Genomic DNA, 26542 nt, shown 5'->3' with positions numbered 1-26542 from the left:
TGTTTACGAAATAGTCGTTTTGTGTTTATTATGTACACATACAAAGAACATAATGGTGAGAAAGTATCAACATAAACAAGAAACTTCACATTCTTTTGGTTCGTCAACACCAACAAAAATGTCAAAATGACTTTTTTTTTTTAAACCTTCTTTCTTCTTCTACAGCTTTTATAAATGAATCAGCTTCAGACTTTGTAAATCATATCTAACTAAACCTTTCACTCACACAGACTGTTTCTGTCCCTGATCCTGGTCACTCGTTGTAGCGCGACAGTTTGAGTCTGGGGATGATGTTCATGGACTGCAGCTCCTGGAACAGCAGCTTGCAGGCGTACGGGATACGTAGGGAGGAGACGTGGCAGGAAGACTTACAGTAGTGACACCTGGAAGGGAAAAGACAGAATCAGACTGGAGATAAAGTAGAGGACTAAAGACTGGACTTTGTTCTGAATCTATCATCCAGCAGAGGTGCAACGATTAATCGATCAGCTGTCAACTATTAAATAAATTGAGAAATACTTTGATAATCCATGAATCTGTTTGAGTAATTTCTTTAAGGAAAGAGTCAAAATTCTCTGATTCCTTCTATCTTTCCAGGTGTGTTGTACAACCTTCACATCTTCAGAGTTAAAAGTTTAGCCTGTACACTGGCTTCCAGGATCAACAGGTGTCAAAAGAAGTGTTCAACTTACCACCCAGAGTATCCCAGCAGGCCGCACTGTCCGCACACGTCCACCTCGAAGGCGTCGCTGGAGATCATGAGGCGCTCCAGCAGTAACATGCTCGCTCCGTAGCCGATCAGACAGTCACGTTCCATCTCTCCGAGACGCAGACCTCCGTCTCTGGAGCGACCCTCCGTCGGCTGCCTGATGGCGGACGACACAACATACTTTGTTAATCGACCTGATCTGTTACTGAGAGATTCTGTTTCTTTTCCAGACAAAAACATTGACTGTAGATTGACATTAGAGAGCAACACTTTTTATGTTGTAATTACAGGAAGATCATTGAGTTTACCTGGTGAGAACAGCTCTGGGGCCTCGGGCTCTGGCGTGCATCTTATCAAGCACCATGTGCTTCAGTTTCTGATAATACACCGGTCCAAAGTAGATATAAGCCTCCAGAGGCTCCCTGAGGAAACACATATATCAAAATAATGCATCCAATAAAAGATCAAGTCAACACTATAACGGAGAAAGGATTACATCTTGTTTCACATTTGGGACGGCTACTTCAGCTGTGTTTGATATGTTTGTAAAATTAACTGATGTTTGTCGTTTTGTGCTCTAATCAAGACTGTTTTTACACACTGAAGGATTCACATGTTAATCAAAGTCACATCATTGTGTTGTGGTAGTACAGTAGAGACACTTAATGCGGAAAACATCATGAGGATGATGGTGCATTCAGGTGCCAATGAGAAGCTCAGACTTCCTATATTTGACACCTGGCTGCCAAGAGGCGATGCTTTAACAAACTGTGTTAAAGCAAAAAGTCATGAAGCTTTATGATTCAACAAGCTGCTTTTCTTAATAAAGAAACTGTAAACAGCCCTTTGGGGAATGTCATACGAGTCCTGAGTCTAATGAGATGACACTTGATCTCTTTATTACCCGGTGATTCCTGAGGTGACGTAGTCTTTGCCCTGGTAGTTGTATCCGTACCGGATGAGATCCTCGCACACATCCTTCACCTTGCTGCCTCCGAAGGCCGTACCGTAGTGAAATCTCCCGTCCAGGACTCCCGCCTTCCCCGCCAGCAGTTCAATCAACTTTCCCACCTGACAGGATCAGACGCAGAGAAATGCAACAATGCTTCTGCTCATTCCATAAATCTCACTCCTTCCTGGCACCAAATGTGGATATTGTGGGTGAGATTAGATTACACATGTACCCCTCGGGGTGGGACCGGCAGTCTAAGGATGACTGATTTCAACAATTCCACCGAGGTCGCACCCAGAGGACCCCTGACCCCGTCACATAAAAGGAAACACCTACTCTCATTTCACTCTCAGGCCGCAGAAACATCCTCCCGAGCCAAACATTTCTGAGTCCTTTCCATGACAACCAGAGCGAGCAAACACGCTGCCGCTGACAACTTCAGCAGTAAAGATCGCTCCAGTTTTTTTTACAGTGTAGGACACAAAAAGCAGCCAGAAGCGGAGCCAAGTTTCATGTCATTCACATTCAGCACCATCCTACAGTTCAGATGTACTGTGCATGTTTGATAAAACTTCCACACACACGGCTACAGGCGGCGGCGGCGGCGCTGGCAGCCCTCTCCGCAGCAACAAATATCTGTTTGTGAACAGTGAGATTGGTGCTTTAGCGGCGTCAATGGACGTGTGCTCTGGAAGCCAATGATAACCCAGAGAGGAGAGGAGCGGGGATAATGAGGGTTTTGTCTCAGAAGAGCCGACACAAACTTATGAAGAGCGACGGTCAACACGGAGACGGAGGTGATTCAGACTCAGCTCGCAGCCAAAAATCACAAACAACAACCGACTGTCTGTGAGGTTTCAGATCGAGTGTCAAGTCACAGAAAGTCCCAAATTAAATCGACCTGCCCGACATATGATGAGCAGAATATTAGAGCTGAAATGATTAAATCAATAATGAATTAACTGGTAGTTATTATGCAAACCTTTTTGATAATTAGGGAAACTTTTGAGTCACTATTTCAACAACAATGCAAAATATTCACTGGTTCAAGTGGCTAAAATGTGATGATTTCTTTTTAATAAAATATACTTTTAAATTTTGGTCTGCGGGTCAGTGAAAAAAGACACGTAAAGACGTCATATTGTGTTGCTGAAAACTACAGTACGCATTTTTTTTATGTGAATCTAAAAGATCCATCTTAACCTGACAGATTATGACGATAACAGTTAGCAGCAGCCCAAATATGATGATATCACCTCGGGCTACTTTAAACGATTCATTGTGAAAACACTCTGAAGATTAATCTGGGATTAAAATAGTTTGAGCTCTACTAAACTCTGTTCTTCCAAAGCTGTGAGGAGTCGTACCGTCATTCTGGAGGGATATCCGTGAGGGTTCATGATGATATCTGGACAGATGCCGGTGTCACAGAACGGCATGTCCTCCTGCGGGACGATGAGGCCACAAACACCTGACACACACACACACACACACAGACACACGAAAAATAAAAGACATATTAACACCTGTACACACAGCAGTGTGACTGCACTTTTACTGAAGTTGCAGATAAAGAACACAAAACACTTTTAATGTATTTATATAGAGTTAGTTAAGTATGAAAACAGTCGATAATTTTGACTTTTAATTGATGGTTCAGGTCCTTGATCAAGCAAAAATGCCAAACTTGCTGCATGTTTTGGTTTCTTACACGTGAGGATTAAAAGCTTTTCTCAGTTCATCAGCATAATAAATCTAATATTTGTGTTTCAGACTACACAAGCAATTTAAAGAACTCAGAATTTATCAGAATTTAAACTAATCCAAGATGATAAAAGACGAACGGGATGTCAGCTGCGGCTCGGTTTCTTCCCACACACTTCTAACAAACAAACGAGCAAACTTGAAGTGAAAATGTGCTGTGTGTTCTGCTGCCGGGAGGCTCGGTGTGGACCTGGTGTGCAGCATGACATTTCCATACTCATGTGGACAGACAGGGTCGTCTTTTGATTCACATGACGTGGGGGGACGAGCGCCCTGGTAGCCAGGAGTTTAAGTGTGAGTGCAAATGTTTGCCGAGGGGCCAAAGCACTCTTCCCCGGCCAGGGTAAACAGATTGTAGGCCCATTTGCAAATGAAAAAAAAAGAGAAAGAGGAGAGAAGAGAAGAGAAGGAGAGCAGGAAGTGGAGAAAGGTGCTTAGCTTGACAGGGAGACCGGGATTACACATCCATGACTTTCAGTTCAACTCAGAGGAAGTGGAGGGGATCAACTGGAGGGGAGAAATTGAATCCGTGCACGTGGGAAAAATTCACTATTAGCCGGGCGGTCACCGACACAGCCGACTGTTGATGCCTTACAGGATGTAGTAGCAGGATGTTGACTGAGAACAAGTGCAGCGATTTACTGGAAAGTCATCCAACAGCAGGAAGAAGGTGAAAAGAGAGGAGAAAAAGGCAAGGCCAGAAGAAAAGGTAAAAAGGGGGGGAAAAGAAAAAGAAAGAAAAAGGGCACTAAAAAGAAAACGTTTGAATATCGGGGGCAAAAGTAGGATGAAAGAGGAAAGAGAGGAGGAGGAACGGAAAGTGGAAAATGGAGGAGAAGTTGAGCAGAATGATTCAGGAATAGAGAGAGACACTAGTTCCCATAGCCGACATCCTCGGTGTTGTTTGTTTTGTGTGAAAGTGAATGATAAAAGAGGCATGAAATCAGCAGAGAAAGGCAAGACAACAGCAAGGGTCCAGAGCCCTCCATCACAGCTCATACAGCTCCACGCTGGCGGCTCGCACAATGGGCCCCTACTACTGACGAACCCCTCCACCTCCTCCCCCACCTCCACAGCTGTGTGTGTGTGTGTGTGTGTGTGTGTGACCGGTAAATAATTAACTTATTCTGCTCTGCTGACCAGGACTTATGAGACTGGTCATGAGTAGCTGCGAGATCTACTGCTGTGTCCAAAATTCACTTAAAATAATAAAACTTGGGACTCAAAGAAAAAAAAAAAATATGGTTACTTCTACACACAAAACCAACAAAATAAAAAAGGTTTCACGAGCGTTTCTTAATTTTGAAGAAGCTGCGAACACCTTAAAAGTGACTTCAAAGAGCTCTGATGAAAAAAATAATAATAAAAAACCTGTCCATCAGTCGCACATCTGGGATCTTTCCGTCCAGGTCTCCTCTAGCTCACCCCCCGGCGACCCCTCTCTCTTCGTCACTATCCGAGACAGAAGACATTGTCCCACCCCGAGCTGACCGCCCAGTGGCCACAGCGTTAATGAGGAGAGTAAATTATGCATGGCGCCAGTTAGCTTTTTGATTAAAACATCATACAAGCCCTCTATAGGGGAGGTGCTGCAAAACAATGGAGGTTGTAAACACTTTTTTCCCCCAGTAGCAGCAGAATACTGCTGGGGTGTAATAAATTTGCATAGTCTGGCACAGGACAAAGAGCCAATTAATTGAAAAGAGCTCTTGAAAGATGAGGACAGGGGGGCAGTGACAGAGCAACAGCTACTGGGACTTGACTCAACAAATGCTCCAGCACGGAGACGACCAAAGTTTTTTTTTTTTTTCCCCCTAGTCATTTACAATCTTTCATGACAGGTTCAAATTTGGGGCTGGTGACGATGAATGCAGTCCTGTGTACTCTGCACATTTAGGTTTCGAGCTCAGTGTGCAGCTCTTTTCACGAGACGAGACAACGTGCGGAGGTTGACACCTTTCTGTCCGTGCCGACTGCTGAATTTGTCTCCTATCTCTGGTCTCCTGGTCTGCCTCAGGAGGATCTTGATGAGGAAAGCGTCTTCGGCGTTGGATGAGATCATGACCTTCTCGATGTACGAGTCCGTCGAGCCCTTATAGCTGCAGAGAGAGAGAGAGAGAGAGAGAGAGAGAGAGAGAGAGAGAGAGTAGCACCTGTGAGTTCCACACACAGGTGAGTTGACAGCGAGGTGAGACAAGCAGAGGGGGCGTGTGGTAGCTTCTCACCTGATGGGCACGTCTCTGTACTGGGGCTGGCCTGGCTGGGTACTGCCCTCCAGTGGTGTCTGGGTGACAGTTGGCATGGACTTGTTCACCAGCACCTGTTTGTTCTCCACTCTCTCACCTGTTCCACACACAAGACACATCAGACAAGTTCATCACGGTGTCAACAACAATTTACACTCAGTAATTACAGGTAACTCAACGACAACAGAGCAGATGTGAACAGAGAGTCGGCGTCACTCTTGATCTTCACTGGAGCCCGACTGAATTTTAATTTTTGGGGCCGAGGGAGTAAAGATAACGATATATCAGGAAATATTAACACATTCTAGCAACTGTCCTTTAAATGTGGTTACATATCTTAAGATTTGCAACTTGGCAGGATGTTTTAAAGTTTTTTTTGGCTTTTGGAATCAAACTTGTATATTTTGAGGTAAATATGAAACTTTATTGTACTTTATATCATTAATCCACTGAAATAATAAACTTCACTGGGAAGTTAAGAATTATAAATCAGCCCAAAAATCTTCTTTTGCATTATACAGGGTTCGTACACATTTTTCAAGGTCAAATTCAAGCACTTTTCAAGCACTTTTAAGGGTCATTTTTAAGATTTTCCAGCACCTTACTGCTGGGGTAAAATACGTTTCTAAAGGAATATATATACTTGTGATTTTTTTCTTCACTTTTTATCACAATTATGTACATTGTATTATGCTGCAAACATCTAAAATTATATTCTATAATAGCAAAAACTTCAGAAATTAATTATCCAGTCTGATCCTAAATTTGTAAAAGACACAGAGTTATAATGTTAAGCACTTTCAAGCACTTAAACTAAAATCCAAGCACTTTTCAGACCTTGAAAACACAACATTGAAATTCAAGCACTTTCAGGGATTTCAAGCAGTCGTACGAACCCTGAATAAACTTCACTGGGAAGTTAAGAATTATAAATCAGCCCCAAAATCTTCTTCTTTTGCATTATAATCTCAATAAAAATGTATTCATATCAATACAGATCTGTGATAGGCCAACACGATTAATAATATCTGCTATAAACTGGCCGGGCTCTAATTTTCACCCCGTGTTTTTCAGTCAGACTTGGTTGTTTTGAAGTTATCTGTAAATAAAATGTTTATATCACAATTAATATGAACAACTTGAAGCACAGCATTTCCACTAAATGGCCTTTTGGTCAACTAACCTGTCGACCACTTTTTTGTTTTGAAGTCATTCTGGATGCTGTCAGTATCTGCTGATTGGCTTTCAAACAATTAAAACCAGGCAAGCACATGAAGTGTGCTAATTAACTCATTGCACCACGTTAGTGTCCTTAATTGGGTCGTGTCGTGTGAATGTAAACACAAAATGAAGCCTTAATCAAGAAAGCTGGAGACTCTGTTAATGTTGGAATGTCCGTACTGGACTGAGAGATTTTTAAAAAGGTAAATAAATAAAGACTAGAAAGAAGAGATGCTCGTTTCTCTTCTCGTAAAACATTTAATCTTTAATTCTCTACAAGCAGGAATAACAGAATCAAACTGTAATACCATCACACATTCAAAGAAATGTCACAACTCCAGCCAAACTCTAAGGCCTCATGCAACTATATCATCAATAGATAAACATTAAACACCTGATAAATGACTGATCAGCTACAACCCCATGTCAGACTTAAAAACATGGAAACATTAAATCATCCCTTACATTCACATATAAGTTAAGGTTGAATCCAGCTGTTTTATTTATGATGTAGTCGGTCACATGTTAGAGGCAGTAAGGCTAGCTGGGTCTCAGAGTAACGTACTCACCGGGGGAGCAGATGCCGTCAGCATCCAGGATGCTGTGTCTCCAGATGGGCTTTCGTGTGGCAGCGTCCAGCATCGGTCCCATCACCTTGTCAAAGGTCTGGTTGGTGTAACGCCGCAGTGTGCACTTAGCGTTTTTATAGACGAGGCACCGGCCAAATCCTGGAGGGAAATATAGAGATTAGGCTTGAAAGTGCCTGCTTCAAATATATTGTAAAGAGAGTCCTTTATTAAGGCAGCTACAAGGAACTTGATTTTGACAGCCACGTGGAAAAAAGTAGTACCACCATCTGCTGGATCTGAGTGCTTGTATTCGTTTTGGAGGCATGTCCCCAGATTTTCTATTTTGTAAACAGCTGTCTGCAGAATGCATAGCTATGACAATATAAAATATAACTCTGGAACAAGACCAACATAAAATGTTCTGTTGTAAGCACGTTTTTCCTTCTTCTGGCTGTGAGACTTTGTCCTCATCAGACCCAGATTAACTGTACAGAAACAGCGAATCTTCCTGCTGATGGTCTTCTTTGATTACACAGGTCAAACAGAGACATCAGTATTAAATTGAGACCGTTTTCATAAGCAGTCAAAAACTCCTGGTAGCCCGTTTAAGGGAAATCCATTGAAAGACTTTAACTAAAATCCTATAATCCCGTGAGACTGACAACACATCACCTCTCACCTCTGTCGAGTGAAGCTTTATTGAGGACCAGAGCGTCCTCAATATCGTAGCCGCTGTAGCTCATCACGGCGACGGTGGCGTTCTGACCAGCAGGCAGCTTCTCAAAGTCAATTATCTCGATGGTTTTTGTTTTGACCATCGGCTTCTGAGGATACGCCAGCAGGTACATCAGAGTGTCGATACGATTCCTCTGGTTGTAGCCGATAGTGCCTGGAGAGAGGAGACGTGGAGAGAAGATGAATGACCAACATCTTACAGAGACTTGACTTCAAAGTTAAAGTGTACTCTACATCTACAGTACATCTCTGTTTAAAGGATAAGAAGTTCCCCCCAACAATCTAAATTCTGTCTTTATCCCAGGCTGATGGAAAGTCCGCAAACATTGCTGGAGTTTCACAGCAAAACAGTGTCATAGCATTCTCCTAAAAAACTGAAGGTGTACTTTTAAAAACATAAAAAATAATCACAAAAACAACATAACATGTCTCCATACAGCTCATCAGGTGTAATCTAAGTCTTGAGAAACCCAAAAATCCCAAACTGATCAGAAAGACTTTCCTTGCACCTCTTTCTGAAGTCTAAATCTTCCCTGGAATTGTTAAGATTGCTCTAGTACAGGTCTAAAGTGTGTTTTTAGATCAATTTGGGATCTCAGGGCGCCATTTTATGGTTTTAAAACAAGTCACCATCTGCACTGCTGAAACAGTGACGCTCCAGAAACGTTGTGTGGACTTCAGAACTTCACCTGACTTTCCATCGGCATGAGGGTGATTAGATAACAACTGAATTATTTGGTTGAACTAATCCTTTAATGTGTCGGGGCAGGGCCTAGTTAACACCGTCCCAGAGCAGATGACAGAAGGAGGAGGAGAGTTATGGCACATATCCGGCCTCCCTGGAAGCCTTGACATTTGTCAGATGCTATTACTTCACAATCAGGCTACAAGCACAGAGTGCGTGATAATGGGCCCGAGCCACACAAGCAGATTTGCACATGTATGGGGGCCGTCCACACAAAAACAGACAAGGCAGAGGATATTGGGCCAAATATAGTTCCAGTCTGTGTTTTTGTAATAATGGGGGGAGGGGGAGGAAGGGACGGATGGAGGTAAAGCGGAGGGGTGGGGGCGAACCGCGGCTCTTACGAATGTTAGCCGGGCCGTTTGGGGAAGTTTTGGTTACCAGGGAGCTGCGGGTGCGCACTCTGTGGTCTTTCGCAGCTGAGCACACTGACCCCCTGAGCACAGCCAGAGCAGACACAATGAATTGCTAATGACACTCTGGGTGACTGGCAGGGAAAGGGCCTCCGCACACACACGGCACAATAGAGAACCTACGCAAGCGCCCCATGTTTGATGTCCATGCGCATACACACACTGACACACACATAAGAAAAACACTCAATCACACATACAAATGTATTCTGACAAGAAGTAGAGCCCGAGCAGAGTTTTTTTGTGGGGGAGACGAACCAGCAGGCTGCTTGTATCGTTAGTGTTTGTTATTCTAATGTCCTTTTGTATGATTTTAACTCGTGCAAATAAAACTTTAAACTCTGAACCTGCAGATTTAGGGGGGCTTAAGAACGGTGTTGATGCGAGATTAAATTACTGTCAGGATCTGTGTTTGTGTGTATGCATGCACAGGAGTAAACACTGCAGCTGTGTAGAGGATGTTTGAGAGAGGATTTGGGATCCTCACAGTTTATTGACCCGCATGTGACTGAAGCTACCTGCCCCAGCTGAGTCTTACCCATCGCCTGCTTGCCCATAGCACACTGGTATGTGTTCCTGGGTGACTGGTTGTGGTGGGGGTAGGGAATGAGGCCAGCACACACCCCGAGCAGCGTGAAGGGCTCGATCTCCAAGTGTGTTGTGTCTCTGCGGGGACAAGAAACCAAAAAAAAAAGAAGCGCTGAAACCAGTGCAGTGAATTAGGAGAACCTTATCCTCATTTTCTAAATACATCAGGTGAATCCTGTGGCGCTCACTTGTAAATCATGTGCTCATAAAGGGCGATCTGACAGTCGTTCTCCTCGTTGACATCCAGGTACTCCACCAGGCCCTCGTGCAGAAAGTCTTCAAAGTTTCTGCCGTCAAGAAAAGTGTGTTTCAGAAATGATAAAAATCAAGATGACAACAATATCTTGACAATCTGCTCTTTGATATTTGTTATCTGGAAACAAGTAATATTTGTTTCTTAAAAGCATATAATATGCTTTTAAGAAACAAATATTATTTGAAATCTTCCAACAAGACTTCCAGCCTCACCTGTAGCCCTGTGACAGATCTTCAATGTGCTTGTTTTTTACCATCGGTTGTCCCTTCTTCACTATAATATACGGTCTGATAGAGAACAAGAACACAGACATAAGCAGAATACTGTCAGTCCCACAATTAAAGAATCACTTTTTACATATAATTGTTTCAGCAAAGAATATAAATGTCCTTGTGCGTAAAGAGTCCAGACGTCCCACCTGCAGAGACGACCTCCATCAGAAGAGATGTAGACGCAGCGGTCTGTCAAGTTGGTGGAAATGGACACAAACTCGTTGATAAAACCGGCGCGGCGCATCAGTCTGAAGGTGTTGACCAGCTTATGATGATCTCGAATCACACCGAGGATGTTACCTGTCGACAGAATACAGACGGACAGAGAGAAAGAAAGAGACGATGTTTATATCTGACAAATGTAAATAACTCTTAAAAGTGATTCAGCTTTGATTAAAAAGACATTTAGGGAAATACATTTGCTGTTTTATCAGCAAATTGCACATATTAGAAGCTGAAACATGGAGATGTTTGGCAATTTTGTTTGAAAAAGTACTCAGACCACTTATTCAGAATCCAAACAGCAGATTTATAAAATAAAATCGACTCTAGTCTAAAGAAATATTAACAATGGAAGAGTTTACTGAAGTTACTGTGTAATAATGACAATGAACCAATTCAGCTTTGGGTTTAAATACGGACTCAAAAACTGCCAATCCATAAATGGCGAGAAAAATAGGGAACAGCATGCGTTTTACAGTAGTGAAGCGTCCACGACCGGTGAAAGCAGAGCTCAAACTGGCTGCAGGGGGGTTTGTTCATATCAAGTCTGACAGACAAATGACTGGAGAACAGAGGAGACACTGTGCTCTGCCTCTGTGTGAGGGCACAGTCGCACCGAACACACTCTGAAGGGCTTTGACACCTGCTGCTAGCAGCTAATTAAATGGTATGGCAGCTAATATAATTTGACAGTTATCAGTGGCGAGACAAACATATACAGTAATTAAGGGGCCAAGTTCTGACTCAAGAATAATACCTACTGCTGCCATGAAATTAATGACTTATCAGCGTGCCTGCAAAACACTAAATTGCCTTCTGTAAACTAAACAGAATATTTTTCCCTTCATGTTCATAAGCAATGCATTCAAAACAGGGAGGATTAAGACTTTCTTTTCAAGTGATCTAAAGCGACAGCATCCAGCCGTAATTCTCTCCGCGTTTGTTAGTCGTCTACTGCTGCAGAGGAGTTTTACCATTGAGGAAGACGAGGAAGACGCTCGGGTACGAGAGCTCCTCTCCACACAGCAGGTTGACGTCCTCCACTCCCAGGTTGAAGGCCAGTTTGATGATCGGACCGTCCTCCATGTCGGTGGTGATGTGCGTCATCAGAGCCAAGTTCTTCACCAGACCGCACGCCTACAAACCAAAACGAAACCAACCAGGTGCAGGCATTTTTAAAAGAGGTTATGTTTCTTTACATTTTAGCACGACATGAGAATGCTGCATCAAAGGACATCAGAGGGAAGGTTGACGGGTTCGTGCGGCACGTCACAGCAGCCTCAAGGACAGCATTCATCATCATAACATATGTAGTATTTGGCAGATATTCGACATGGACACCAGTTGTCGGTACAATCCTCTCACTGGCTCAGTCAGGTGTGGCCGCTGCAGCTCACCTCTCCCTCGGGAGTGTCGGACGGACACAGCATGCCCCACTGCGACGGCTGCAGGGAGCGCGGCCCGCTGACCTTCCTCGTCTTCTCGAACTGGGAGGAGATCCTGGTCATCATGCCCAGAGCAGAAATATAGGAGAGACGAGACAGAACCTGGGTCACACCCTGACGGTCCATCTTGAATCTCTTCAGAGACCAGTTGCCCTGTGGACACAGAGTTCACTGCTCTTTATTAAAAGTATAAATCAGATTATTGTATCATAAACAAACATGCTGCAGCTTTCAAAGGTCTTTGATTGATTTAAATGCAACAGACTTTTAAAACCTCCACCATGTTAACATCATACTGCTGTGACAACAGTGTTGATGTTGATGAAGAGCTGCTTCAGATTCATGCAAAGTCTCAGCACATACAGTCAGATGAAGCTGTGATATTAAGGTGTGTGATGTTTGTTTCAATTGCAAACTTGATTGTAGTTCTCGAGTCTGTAGATGTAACCATCAAACATACCAAAAGTAAATATAATGGCAAGAGAACTGATTTCTGTGTTTCATTAATTTTGTGAACTCAACTTTTCAATCTGTCCTGTTAGTTTACTTCTTCTTTCTACTAAAGTTTGATTACTTACGACTTCCTTCTTTGTCAAAAATTATGTTAACTGGGGAAACAGAAAGGAAAACAAGCTCTGCGAAGTCCATTTCACACGTTGTTGCCTTCTAGAGTGTGCTTCACCTAAAAACTGGAACTCGGCCTGCGGGCATCACAGTATGAAACATTAAGTGACAAGCTGACAGGAGCAGACTGAGCTCACTTCCAGTCAAACAACCCTGACTGGACCGGACCAGTTTGATGAAGCCATGACAGAACACGTCTCTATGGATCGGCATATTCATGACTCTGCGCCACCTCTCCTCTTCTCTTCCCTCCACAGACACAATGTTTGTTTTACTTCTGCGGTTGTGGAAACATTCTGATTAGCGATTACCGCGTTTCTCAAGAGGAGAAATCCTTTTTATTTACTTATTCCTTTACGTTCGTGGAGTCGGACTCACCGTGGATATGGCATTGACCATCCCGTTGGTGATCTGATCCTGCCGCATGTGCTTCACCACATCAAACTGAGCGGCTCTCTGCTTGGGGATGATCTGGTCGGCGATTTTTTTCAGTTCAGAGTTGAACTTCTTGAACAAATCTTCAAACAGAAGAGACAAGAGCTGGAAAGGACAGAGAGAGTGAGAGAGAGAGAGACCATCATCAGTAAGACAGTTGTTGACTGATATGATTCACTTGTCAAGTGAAAATTTCAGAGTTAGAGTCGTCACACAGTCCGACTCTCAGATGTTGTGGCACCCTACACCTGCTCCAGCTTTTAATCAGCGCTGAGGTGCGTTTACAGTCAGATTTAATAAACAGGTGTGCCGGCTCTTTGATAAGCCTGACCCGGCCCCCCGGCCCAGGTCCCTGTCCTACAGGAGCCACCTCTCTCCCCGCCCCCCCACCACCCCACCCTTTGCATTAGCATACATCAAAACAAACAGGCAGCGCTGCTTAAAATTAATAAAGAAATTAAGCTTCCGTCTCGCAGCCAGGCCAATTAGTTGAATGTCAGGGAACCATAATTGGAGAGTGAGGAGATTGCTGGCGTTGTTAGTGTGTAAGCCCCCTATTGAAAGAAGGCTCTGTGCCCTCCCTCCCCCTCCTCCTCCCATCTCCTGCTCCTTATACAGAGCAGGTTGGGGGGGGGAAATTAAAGGCCTTAAGACAGCAGTAATTACATTATCAGAGCCGGGCCTGCGGATTAGCTCAATCGCTCCAGTCAAGGCAGCAATTCTATTGTCACGGTGCTGAAAAATCCCCATGCTTCCACAGCCTTTGGATTTTGGTGCCACTGCATATCTCTCTCCTGACAAAGCCAGGCTGAAATACAAGGGGAAGGAGGGGGGACGAAAACAAAACAGAGAAAAACAAAGCTGAGGGAAAATAATGAGAGTCTTATTAAAGGAAGGAGGCAGGAACAAAGATGCAGGTGAGAGATCAGGGCGGCAGCCGCCGCTGTCCTCTGGTCCGGTGCTGTGATCCATTGGCACTAAAGCTTGTGAGCATTATTGGCACTTTTCTATTCTTGTATTATTAATACGAGGCATGAAGCCTGTTTTGTTTTCTAGTGGCTCTGTGAGCAAAGACATGGTGGTAAACACATTTCGGATGAAAGACTTGAATAAGCACTCGGTTCAACAGGGAGCCTTTTGATGTGGCAGCTGAACTCTGACTCGATTATAATGTTGTTAACAAATTAACAAACAAACTGAACTTAGTGGACCTTCACGTTTTTGTCACACATGTACAATAAAAGACTGAATGGCCGATTACATACAAGCAGTGAAAAAGGACGTGTGCACGGAGCCTTACCTGCCCAGCCAACTCCAGACGTTTGTTGCCATAGTAATCTCTGTCGTCCACCTTGTTGTCCCCTTGAGCCAGGATCACCCTCCGCACCATCACAGCCAGGTAAATACACTTAGCCCGAAAGTTAAACTCTTTCACCTGAAGACAAAATACACAGCGATTATACTCTGTGGAGAAGTGATTCTCTGTGATTCTTGTCCGTCTGTTAACATACAGGAACGTGTGTGAGGATGAGAGACGCCAGCAGCTCTCGGGCCTCCTCCATCTTGGTCTTCTTCGGGCCTCCCCACATGCGTTGTCTCCGCACTTTATTCCCGAGGTACCTGAGAGCCTGCGACACAAACACAACAGAGGTCAGAAAGAGTGAGGATGCAGGACATAGATTGTATTTCCGAGATTCAATTGTCAGATAATTACCCTTTTCTAATGGTTGGTACAGAATAAGATTAAAAAGATGTGTGAAATCATTGGTTAAATTCACATCCTTGAGTTTGTCTTCCTCATCTACACAACAATGTGGCAAAGATGTGCTGTTCTTCTTCTTCTTTATGCTTTCAATACTTGATGGTACAGAGAAATGTGACTTGGTATTGAGAAGGTTTGTTGCCCGGCTATGTCAAGAGTTTGGTGAACAAAATGTTTATCAACTGAATGCATTCAGAGGCGTTTGGTTTACGTATGTTTGAAGAGAAAATTATTGCAAAATGATTAATGTGTGTGGAACTTTCTTGGGGAGGAGCAAAGAAAATGCCACATATCCGGTTGTGTGAGGTCAAGTTAATCACAAAGGGCACACACACACACACACACACACACACACACACACACACACACACACACCTGACTCAGTGTGCCTCTGCAGCCTTCTACAGATCTCCAGAAAGGTCAAAGGTTAATGAGGCTGAAGACTTTTGGTAAGACCACCCACCCTGTCCACCATGATGCATAATATATATATATGTGTGTGTGTATACATATATATATACATACATACATATATATGCACATATACCCTGGAACAGCATTGTAGGAAAACAAGTAATTGTTTAAATCAATTATTCGTATTGGATCAAATCCAGTGTTGAAAAATCTGTCTCAGTGTGCATCACTAGAAAAAAAAAAAAAAAGATGACAATCAAATTTGGTTAAGGCAGATTACTTATCATAATCTGATAACAATGTTTCTTAAGCCTTATCTGCCTTTAATTATATAGATTTAGGCGTCATTGTGCACAATACAATGACCCAATGAATACCATGAAAAGACATCATGGAGGCTGGCAGACAGAGGAACATGAGAGCTGCGGCGACCGGTTGCTAGGAAGCAAATATGGCCTCATCAATGCATCAGTGGTTCCTCTAACAACATAATCTTTCTGAAAAACAAATTGGCCGATTGCATTCATCTGTAGATGTCAAAGAAAACACGCGGGCGTCTTGAATAACACATGAAAAGCGTTACTTAACTGGCCGGTAAGACAAAACCCGTAGTCATCTGATCACAGAGAGACAAAGAAAAATAGCTTCTGTCAACAGGCAGGAGTCGCTCGTCTGTGTGTCTGAACGACTTCCTGCTCCTCACACAAACTCAATGGGCCCATTAGTGCCGACCGATAATTCCCCCCCAGCTGAATCATAAACTCATGATATGTTTTCACGCCATCATTCTACAAATTTCTGTTTTCTGCATTAATCATTCTAAACAAGCTGCAACTTAAAATGTGTCGAGTCATAATGTGGAATATTTCAACTTCGGGAAATATGCTTTCTTGCTGAGTGACAGATGATAAGTAGTGTTCTTCTGGTAATGATACTAGTATTGAAAATGCCTCTGATTGATCGGGTATTGATGAGTACACGAGTGTGACCGATACGACGCCATGTGGCGTATATGCTGCTTCTCAGTAATGTCCCTGTCGACACCTGTATGCACTCCACTACTAGTGAACGCATTTTATGTTTATATTTAGCCGACTATTCCTTTGATTTTGTAATAATGACTTTAACCAGATCACTCAGCTCTGGCACACATGAGGTACCTGAGTCTGTGTGAAGATCTGGGCCTTCTGACACTCCTCCAGGCTCGGGGCGAAGCTGGCCATGACGTGCTCCTCCGTCCCGATCATCTGCACGATCTCCTGGTCACTCTCTACGCCCATGCCCTGAGTGAATGACAAGCAAAGAGAAATTTAATCAATAATTTATTCATGTATCCACACAAGGACTTTGTAGATGAGGTGCAGTGACATTATGTAGCTAGTAACTGGAACAAGAGGTGAGCCAGGAGTCATGAGGAGGAGCAGCGTGCATACAGGGAGGGAGAGGTGAGCTGGGAGTCATAAGGTTGTCTGACATTTGCTTATGGAAATGTGAAGCTGTGGGAACTGATCCGTCTTGTACCACACTGGATCGTGGTTGTTTCTGCAGCCGTTTAGAAGAGACGGAGAAGAAGTCTCCCAGGATATACAAGTGCACAGCAAACAGTGCAACAACACAAACACGCAAGTCCTGTGGACAATATCCAAACATACGACGATCACATGATGACATGTTTCGGGAGATCCGTCCTCAGAGGGAGAGAAGTTAATGATGCCAGCTGGTTAGCTGACATTTTCATAGAGAGCAAAGGGCGACACGTGAAAATGAATCTGAAGATGAGTTAATAACAACGCTGACCTCCGACTGCACGTTAACATGCAACAATCCTCTTACTAAACACGTGCATTATTCTTGCTGCATGAAAGAAGATCAGGGGGCCGCAGTAAAACAAAGGGAGGCATGAAGAGTTCAGTTCAATCCAATAAATTACAGTGGAAACAAACAGAAGGTTAAAGCCTCCGGGGAAGGCAGCACATAAAGACAGTTTCCAAAATCATCTAGCTGTCTTGCAGCACCCCCTACTGGCAGCAAAGTATCACTGCACTGTATCAGTGCTCATCATCATCATCATCATTATCATCATCATCAACTCCTTTACCTTGAATATGATGGCAATTGGGGCGTCCTCTGACAGCGTGTTGTGTCTCAGGTAAAATCTGCCTTGTTTGACGATCATATTAGTTCTGCTCTTCTTCTCATGAGTGGAGCTGGAATTCAAGAAAGAATCAGCAGAAGGTTCAACAGAGTTCCAAAATAAATGAGAGGCACGATCCAAGAGTCCATTTGACATCGATTGACTAATACAGTCCAAGTTTGCAGGATTTCTGTTTTGCTAGCTAGAAATCTATACCTACAATCTGTGTGATTAAAAAGGGCAGATGTTGTTACGGTACCTGGTAACCGAGGCTCCGACTGCACCCTTCCTGTCCTGCTCCACAATGATTCGATTCTTTGACAGCTGCTCTTGAATCAGGATGACTTTCTCCTGACCTTTCACAATGAAATAACCCCCTGTGAAGAAATAAAACAATGAAGTTTATAAATCATCACTATGATAATAGACTGATAATAGTACGACTGTATCACTGCTTCTATTCTTAGAAATCCTTTGTGTACCTGGATCCAGAGGACATTCATTAAGTTTTGAAAACTCCATGGGCGTCTTTCCTGTGAGAACACAGTTTGAGCTCCGCAGCATGATCGGCATCCTGAGAGACGCAGAGTTCATTCGTAAACAAGAATACTGTATATAACTGTTAAGATTAGGTCAGAAGCTCCCAGATGTTTCATTACGGGACACATGAAGACAAACCGTGATACCTTCCGATGGGCAGCGCGTTGCGGATTATTCTCTGGCTGCCACGCGTGTACTCGATGTCCACCGTGATGGGCGCCGAGTACGTCATGTCTCTGAGACGACACTGTGGAAACACACAGGAATGATGAGCTGTATCTCAACAGCAGAGACATTTTGTCAGATTGATTACTGAATATCCCCGTTTTGGTTACAACAACTTTCCATGCATTCATTCATGTTTTTTTAAGTAATCAATTAATCATGTAGTCGATGAAATATCAAAATCATTGGGGGAAACATGCATCATGCTGTAAGTTTCAAGTACAAATAAGATTGCTGTTTTGGCTGACCAACTGTCCAAACACTAAAATATATAATCGTTAATAATATACAACAAAGACAAACACATTCAAGAAACTGCAGCAACCAAAACTTTTGTATTTTTTTGTCAACAACAGTGCAGCATATATATTTTCTTCTTTCTCAATCCAGCTGTAAACAACATTTATACACATTATAACCAACTAATAAGTTAAGTATTTAGTATTTTAGTCAGTTTTCTCTCAATTGACACAAACTATTTCTTTCTTTAAATGGATCAAAATATTTAATATTACGCAACAAAGTGAGCTCACCTCATGAGGAGATACTGGTCTGGTGACGTTGAAGCTTTCTTCAACATCAGGCATGCCGACGTAGATATTGAGGTATCTGAAAGAAAACATTTCAACATTTTTATTCAAAGCTGAGACTAGAAGCTGCCTCACGTACATCTGTGAATCACATGCGTCACACTACTGTTGGTCAATGCAGGCGATGACAGTTCGTGCGACTTACTTGAGGTACCACATGGGATCAGCATCACTTGTGATCTTCTCATTGGCTTTCATTATTTTCTTAATCTAAAAAAACAAGACATTCATTTTCAAGATGCAGCTGAAACCACTTTCACAAAGTCACTCATACGGGAGTCGTGTTTTACCTCCACGTTGATGAAGTAGTTGAAGGAGTCGATGTGCTGCTTTACCAGCCCTTTCACCTGGAAAACAGAATAAGTCAATAAATGACAAGGAAACTATAATAAACACAGTTAAAAAGTAAATTTGTGGTGAGTGTTATGTCGCTGATTAAGTCCATGAACAGAAAAATAATTGATAGCAAAATATTAAAAATGTTCCTGCAAATCATCAACCTAAATCCTGAGATGATATTCACTGTTTAAATGTTTCTGGATGTGCGAGGTTGTTGTAATAAAGCTGCAACAACTGCTTAATAAGCTGTCGATTACTAAGTTATTGCGACCTATTTTGTCAGCCGATTAAAGTAGTTTGAGATATTTCTTAAAAAAAAACAAAGCTGCAATCCACTGATGAATATTTTCTGGTTTCCTCTATATGAGTAACTGAATATCTTGGAGTTGAGGACAAAACAAGACATTTGAGGCAACATTTTCTAATACTTCATGGCCTAAAAAACTCATTGGTTAATCGATAAAGTATTCCACAATGAAAATAATTGTTGCAGCCCCCCACTGTAAGCAAGGTTGAAGCAAATCAATGAGCAGAAGGAGGATTTAGGACAATATCAGATTTGACTGTGATTTCTGCATTATTGTTTCTTGGTATGTAATTAATTCACTGCATATAAGGAAAACAGACTTTAACAGACAACAGCTCTATCAATTAAACAACCACAGCATAATGTTTCCAACATCATGATAGATGATTTAGAGGAGATGTAGGATTTTAAAAAGTTAAATGTTTGGGGTGATCAGCAGGTGAGTTCTGTTACCTTCAGGAAGGCTGGCAGCAGTTTCCATTTTTCCTGTCATGATGAATAAAATAAGTTTAAAAAAAACAACAACAACAACACCACACAATTTCACTGGACTGTTGTTAACAAGCTAAATAAACACTGAACTTGACGTACTGTTAATGATGCAACTGTTACTAATGTACTAACGTTAATGAGTTTAACTGTCTTTATAAAACAAAACAGTAAATACATTTATCTCTTTTCAACACTCAGTCAAACTGACACACTGTCAGTAGTTCAGGTTCATCCTCCCTCCTCCTCCAACTGTGTTGTGTTCCTCTGGGCTGTTAGCTTCTATGCTAGCCACCATGTTAGCTTCTCTGCACTCGTGGTGTGAAACTTTCCGTGTTTCTTCGCGCTGAACTCACCTCGACAGTGTTGACAGGAGCCGCCAGCTCCTGAGGACTCATGTCACAAAACTCTCCCCCGAGAACTTCCATGATTTGTTTCTCCTGTTCGATGCTAAAGACACAAACCTCTGCTCATTCTGTCAGTGTTGTTGTGCGGCGTCGGAAGTCGCTCCAGCATGCTCCTCGCGCGTGTGCTGCACTGTAAAACGTCCGTGTCCGCGTGGTGCCACAAAATTATCGTCCGACAGAAACTGACGTCCGTTTCCTGTTAAAGCTGCATCGCCCAGTTTATTTACGTCTACAGCTGTTTTAATCTGATCTAACAGTCATAACTACACATGCAAATAACTTTATGTCCGTGGTTATAGCAAATGAATGTCTGCAACGTTTCTTGTAACCGAATAATCACAAATGTGGCCAAAGAGTTTGCAGTTTATATCATAATCAGGGAATGACATTTAGTGATCACAGACAATAGTATTGTTTCCAGTGTTATTATGTGTTTGTATGTCTAATATCCTTGATTAGGCCTATATTTGGTAACTAGACTGTTATTAACATGATTGATGGATGGGTTATGTGTAAAATAAAGTATTGATCTCTATTGCAATTATCCTTATGGCTGTCCATTATTTTACCTGCTGTGTGAGATTATAACAAATCCAGTCCTTTTTACCTGTTGAAGTACCTTTAAAGGGCCAATACAACTCATAAACGGCTGTATTTCACCTGCCAAAAAGTGATTACAGCTCCTACCTTGTGACTGAAAGGTTGTTTCTGCATCATATTCACTTGATTTCACTCTTGGTAGTTTCATTTGTCAGATTATCACCAATCCAGTCGAAATACCTTTAAAGGGTCAATACAACTCATAAAAGGCTGTATTTCACCTGCCAAAAAGTGATTACAGCTATAATCTTTATTGTGTTGTGGAAGAATAATAGATATTGTTTGGGAGCTGTCTCAAATTGTACTTAGAATACACCTGACTTATTTCATCAAGATCCATCCATTGGGAATGTTAAAGAAAGTGAGAGGACAGTCCTGATCTGTCCCTCTATCTGCATCTAAAATTAGTTTTTGTGTAATCCTGCTGACAAAGCAACCAACAAATGGGCACGAGTGGAAACATAACATCCTCGTTGGAGGTAGAAAATGATTACAAAGGTAACAAGAGTCATTTTGTTTGCTGAGGGCATTAAAAGACTTTTATTGAAACATCATGATGAATAAATCAAGTTAATCATCCTGTTAAAAAGTACAGACATGTGCACATCTAAGTCCTGCACTACACTAACTCTGCTGGATTAACCACAATGCACTGGGGCCTCAGATTCTTTGTCGTGAGCATGACGAGGATGTGAGCATCACTTCAGAGGAACCTTCACATCAGTGCGAGTGCTGCCTCAGATGTCTGCTGTTGCTGCTGAGCAGTTTGGGGTACGCCGTCCCGAGAGAGCGGCCGTGTCTGATGACCACCAGCTCCATCTGACACTGGTCGATGTTGACCAGCACTGTGGTGCTCCTGTCGGTGTTCAGGAGGAAGACGACGGTGAAGATCGCCATCTCAAACTCGGGGCTGGTCCCGATGAAGGCGCTGCCAACGGGCTTCACCAAACCGTGCCAGCTAAACTGGAGGTTCAGGACGTGGTCGTCTTGATCGGGCTGTGGACGGAAACAGAGAAGACACAGTCAGACACAGTTGTGGTTGGATGATAAAGACGAGAGTTGTTTGTTATGTTGTTTGTTACTCACTAAGTCATGGTCCCTGGCCTTGTATCCTTTGTAGTCCAAGTGGCTGTTTTTCTCCTGCAGGTAAAACTGGATCCAGTTGTGAAAACCGACGATTTCTGATCCAGATCTGGTCTCACCAACAAAAACATGCTCGAATCCACTTGAGTCCAGGCTGTGAACGTTTAGAAATACCACAGGGAAATAAAATATCACTTCAACAACAGCTCACAAACAATCCTTCCCACAACTGCAGTAAATCCCTCGACCGCTTTCCGTCCACACACACTGATTTAATGAGGTTAAGCATCATCTGCTGGTGTTTGTCTGGGTTTTTCTCACCCCGCGGTTCTCTGTCTGTGGTAGAGATGGAACCAGATCAAGTTCAGTTGACTCTTAAACTGCCTCAGGTCAGAGCTGGACTTCCCTTTGCTCACCAGGTACCTGTGAGCGCGCTGAGGAGGAATCACATTTAGGACGTACAAGTGAATGATAAAACAGACTCAGAGGTCTACAGCGCTGACTCAGCACAGAAACAGGCCTGATGAGACAACGACACAGGAGAAGGAAACATGTGGACAATAAACTTTTAAACGTTTACAGTTAATATCACAAATATTTACTTAATATGTCATGTCAATACTATTATTTTGAGGCTTTAGTTTTACCAATTTATTTATTTTATGTTATTCTTTTTATCTTTCTTCTGTCAGGTGTTCAGTAAGTGTGCAGTGTTTCTTTGTGATGTGGTTATTATTATTATTATTATTATTATTATCATTATTATTATTATTATATTATTATCTTTACGGATAATTAACCATTCATATTCAGATGTATTCATAAAATACACATTTTTAACTTGACATCTTTTAATGGTATTCCTGTTTACTGTTTGGTGCCTTCATGTTTGTTTTTGTTTTCTGGAAACGTTTTCTTTTGTTTTTGCTCTTTCATCACACATTTCTGACAATGTTTTCCTTTCTGATGTGGTTTGTTGTTTCATGTGAAGTGTTATTTCATCTGTTATTCATTTGTGCTGTATTGTTTGGTTTATAATGATTTTAATTTGTATTTTCGTGGTTAAAATAAAATTAAGACACACTGAAGACCAGTAACAACTCTGTGGAAGCTAACAGGGATTCATTAAAGATTAAAGAAAGACACCAGAGAAATGTTACTGTTGTTTAAGTATCAAAACATGTTGTAACAATACATTAACATTTAGTATGAGCTCTTCCATGTATGAGAAACAGCCATTTACTGACACTCACTTAGGAAGTACTTCATATTAACTAACTAACTATATTATTACTCTTGTATAGACAGCACTTAAAGGGTAACTCCACCAATTTTACACACTAAGTGTATTTATAGATTTGGAGGAGTACTTCTTTTTTAAAAGTTGTATAAATCCTTGTGTGGCTCCAGTGGAAGCGAAATCTAATCTGATAAATCGCCTTTCAAAGGTGACACTCAAGGGCTAAGTTGCATTGTGGGTAATGTAGGCACGAGGTCATGAAAATTTAGAAGAATGTGTGTAATAAAACAGGTGACATCTCTGCTTCTGCTGTATCGATATGTGCGAGCAATGTACTGGTTCTTAAAATTTGCTGCCTACATTACCCACAATGCAACTTAGCGTAGAGTGACATCACTGGAGGAAATTTATCAGATTACATTCAGCTTCCTCTGGATGCTTTATACTACTGTTTCCAAATATGCAGTTGAGCTTACCAAGACCTGTAAACACACTTTAATTTGTAAAATTGGCAGAGTTACCCTTTATATTGTTCCTATAACTACTTTATATTGTGTTAGGATTCTAACTTTAGCTCTTTAATATTATTTCATCTGTACTGTATGTCCATCTTCTTCATTTTACCTTTCTCAAATTATTCTTCTGTTTATTTTTTAACCAGTCTGAAAAACAGACAGACCCATAACTGTGTTAATGTCCTCTGGAGAAGGAGCTACAACTCCAGTCCAGATGTCAACAACAGCCATCATGTCCGTCTCTCACAAACACGCCTTCTTGTTCCAAACACAACGAGAACTGTATGTCCATATTTTTTCCACTGAGCGTCTCTGGGGAGACAGCTGAGGCCAAAGCTGCATTCCACAGCTGCTCACAGATGTTTCAGATGTTGTTGTTTTTTAACTTTCTAACATCATGAAGTGAGTGTGTTGAGTGCTGCAGCGAGGCAGGAGGAGACAAACCTCCCTCTGGAGCTCAGCTGCAGTCTCACAACCACAAAATGTTGGAAAACTGGAAACAATCAGTGGGAACAAAACAACTGATAATATACATTTTATACATGAACTTTGCACTCTTAGAAGCCTGAGACGCCCAGAAAACAAACAGGTGTAAGAAATTAGGTGTGGTAGTGACTGAGCTGATACTGGGGCTTGTTAGGTGCAACTGGTTGTAACATGTCAGATGTACCTTCATGACTTCTGTCTGTAAGACGGCATCCAGGAAGAGATTAATCTCTGTCAGCTCCTCTGCTGTGACTCGTTCGGCCACGCCTGAGGACCGCTCATAGTTGTCCAACAGTTTGGTGAATTCTGCAGGAACAACAGAAATTCATTTTCATTTGTTGAAGAAACGTCAGAAAATGATCTAAGACAGAGAAAAACTTTGTCTGCCACTCACGGGAGATGGTGGTCGTGTTCATCAGTTTGCTCTCATTAACGTTGGAGAACAGAGGCAGCGAGGCGTGATCCCGCACAACATGGCTGCCCTGGGTCACATAACTGGCTCTTCCCTGGAAACACAGACTAATATAATAACATATAACACAATGGCATATAGATATACATGTGATCTGAATGAGGACTGGCTCCGTACCTGGACTGAGATTGTGTAGTCTGTTCCAGGTGTCATGCGGTTCACATCCAGCCTCCACAGCTCATTGAAAAGATTAGATAGCTCCTGATTGACAGCTGGTCTGTGAAGAGAAATACAGACACATCTACAAACACTGACAAACACAAAAACTCATGAGGAATGTTTTGACTGTACCTTGATGCAGTCAGTCCACTGAGAGACACTGTGAGGAGGACAAAGACTCCACAGAACCTGAACAATACAGAGTGGAGGAAGAAAAAAAGACAATAAGGACTTCACCTGGTCTACTGAACCCTTTAAGTAAAAAAAACAACAACAACAATATCAGTAGTTTGTGTACAGTCATAAACAAACAATAAACAATGTCCACAGGGAGGAAATTCATTTTCTATGTTTGGACAAAAATAAAAGCACATACCTTGCAGCCATGATACTTCTTCCAAGCTTCCTCTCCTGCAGCTCGACTACAGCAGACTACTCTGTTGTGTCCACCCTAATGCACTAACAGTCTGCAGGACCATGTGAGATTAACTGCGCATGAGCAGCAGCTCCACATGTTTTATTTTTCAGCCACCAGAGGGCGCTTTCTGCCAAGTGTGTCCTAATGTAAAAATGGTGAGACAGAATGGTGATGAAAAATGCATGCAGTGATTTATAAGTGATTTACTTATGATTCAATATGATTGGGTGTGGGAGTGGCCAGGGGACTCTGTAGCGTCTGTAAACTATTCTGTGTAAATCTGCTTTGTTTGTACTGTTACCTGCTCAGTAAAGGTATATTTATCACTGTGTGGGAGGTCGACTCAGGAGTGTAAACATCAGTTATCATTTGCCTCTCTCCCAGTGAAGTTAACTCTAATGTTACCTTCGTGTATCAGTGAGTTTAAGCTAGTTAAACTTTCTTGTGTTGGCTCAGCACAGTAAGAGAACCAGCCTCCCTCTCATATCAGAGGGATTTGTTTTTGCCTTAAATGTTTCTGAACTAACTCTGAAAATGAAGCTGGAGACGTCTCATTAAACTGAAAAGTGTTGGGGAAAATTTGTTCGGAATATAATCCTCTAACCACAGCGAGTTAAATGCATTATCGATGCTGTGTAAGGATCTGTGCACCAAGCCTCACTATGATTTGAAGTTTTTCTCTGACATGTTTATAAAGAGAAGAATGCCGCCATGAATTCAATTGGGGACGCTACCCCAAAACAAGTGAATAGATTTGGTAAAGTCGGCATGAAACCTTTTGTAATTAATTGACATAATCATCGTTTTACATAGAAATAAATCCAATATGAACGTTGTGTTTTGTTCGGTGCACCAAACTTTGTTGGGATTTTGAATTGTTTTTCTCTGCCGTGTTTATAACTAGAATAATGCCACCGTGAATTCAATTTGGGACACTATCATAAAAGAAGTCGCTGGTTTTGTCGAAGTCGGCATGAAACAATAGGCAACATTTTTTAAGATGGCATCGAACATTGTCTGCCAACGTTGACTGTAGAGTCGGCTGGTTATGATCGCTGTTAGCTAGCTAACTTTGGAGTTGGAGAGATTTTGTGTGACATTGTGTAGAATTTGAGTGTATTTGTGAACGTTTTTTTGTGAATTTGTGGAGGTTTGTGTACATTTGT

At 42.1% G+C, this 26542-nt stretch overlaps 2 protein-coding genes across 2 annotated transcripts; both read right to left on the bottom strand.

Moving 5' to 3' along the window:
* Positions 1-20549, bottom strand: polr3b (polymerase (RNA) III (DNA directed) polypeptide B). The gene is made up of 28 exons (XM_030427163.1): positions 20353-20549; positions 19961-19993; positions 19152-19208; positions 19007-19071; positions 18805-18880; positions 18193-18293; positions 17989-18080; positions 17766-17883; positions 17471-17579; positions 16533-16655; positions 14708-14824; positions 14497-14631; positions 13140-13301; positions 12090-12290; positions 11667-11829; positions 10617-10770; positions 10411-10485; positions 10131-10229; positions 9893-10020; positions 8141-8350; positions 7462-7620; positions 5651-5768; positions 5382-5524; positions 3029-3132; positions 1614-1780; positions 1018-1131; positions 693-866; positions 1-383 (listed from the first exon to the last, which is right to left on the bottom strand). The coding sequence occupies exons 1-28, from the start codon at positions 20422-20424 to the stop codon at positions 254-256; spliced, it is 3399 nt and encodes a 1132-aa protein (XP_030283023.1). The 5' UTR covers positions 20425-20549; the 3' UTR covers positions 1-253.
* A 965-nt stretch (positions 20550-21514) lies between these two features.
* On the bottom strand, positions 21515-25491 carry endouc (endonuclease, polyU-specific C). The gene is made up of 8 exons (XM_030424717.1): positions 25335-25491; positions 25091-25147; positions 24917-25016; positions 24722-24833; positions 24512-24633; positions 22408-22520; positions 22090-22240; positions 21515-21999 (listed from the first exon to the last, which is right to left on the bottom strand). Exons 1-8 carry the CDS (start codon positions 25343-25345, stop codon positions 21724-21726), a joined length of 942 nt encoding a protein of 313 aa, XP_030280577.1. The 5' UTR covers positions 25346-25491; the 3' UTR covers positions 21515-21723.
* Between the last annotated feature and the right edge of the window lie 1051 nt (positions 25492-26542).

Source organism: Sparus aurata, chromosome 8 (genome assembly GCF_900880675.1).
Source record: "Sparus aurata chromosome 8, fSpaAur1.1, whole genome shotgun sequence".
NCBI lineage: Eukaryota > Metazoa > Chordata > Actinopteri > Spariformes > Sparidae > Sparus > Sparus aurata.
The sequence above is the reverse complement of the archived record's forward strand: the minus strand, read 5'-3'. Positions and strand labels throughout refer to the sequence as shown.

Excerpts from the sequence above, each read along its gene's own strand:
- polr3b (XM_030427163.1), bottom strand. The coding sequence starts at position 20,424 with ATGGAAGTTCTCGGGGGAGAGTTTTGTGACATGAGTCCTCAGGAGCTG. Across the intron at positions 12,291-13,139 it reads TGGTCAATGCCATATCCACG|GGCAACTGGTCTCTGAAGAG; the intron begins GTGAGTCCGACT and ends CTGTGTCCACAG. Across the intron at positions 5,525-5,650 it reads TACAGAGACGTGCCCATCAG|CTATAAGGGCTCGACGGACT; the intron begins GTGAGAAGCTAC and ends CTCTCTCTGCAG.
- endouc (XM_030424717.1), bottom strand. Across the intron at positions 25,017-25,090 it reads AGTGGACTGACTGCATCAAG|ACCAGCTGTCAATCAGGAGC; the intron begins GTACAGTCAAAA and ends TTCTCTTCACAG. Across the intron at positions 22,521-24,511 it reads TACAGACAGAAGTCATGAAG|CGCGCTCACAGGTACCTGGT; the intron begins GTACATCTGACA and ends ATTCCTCCTCAG.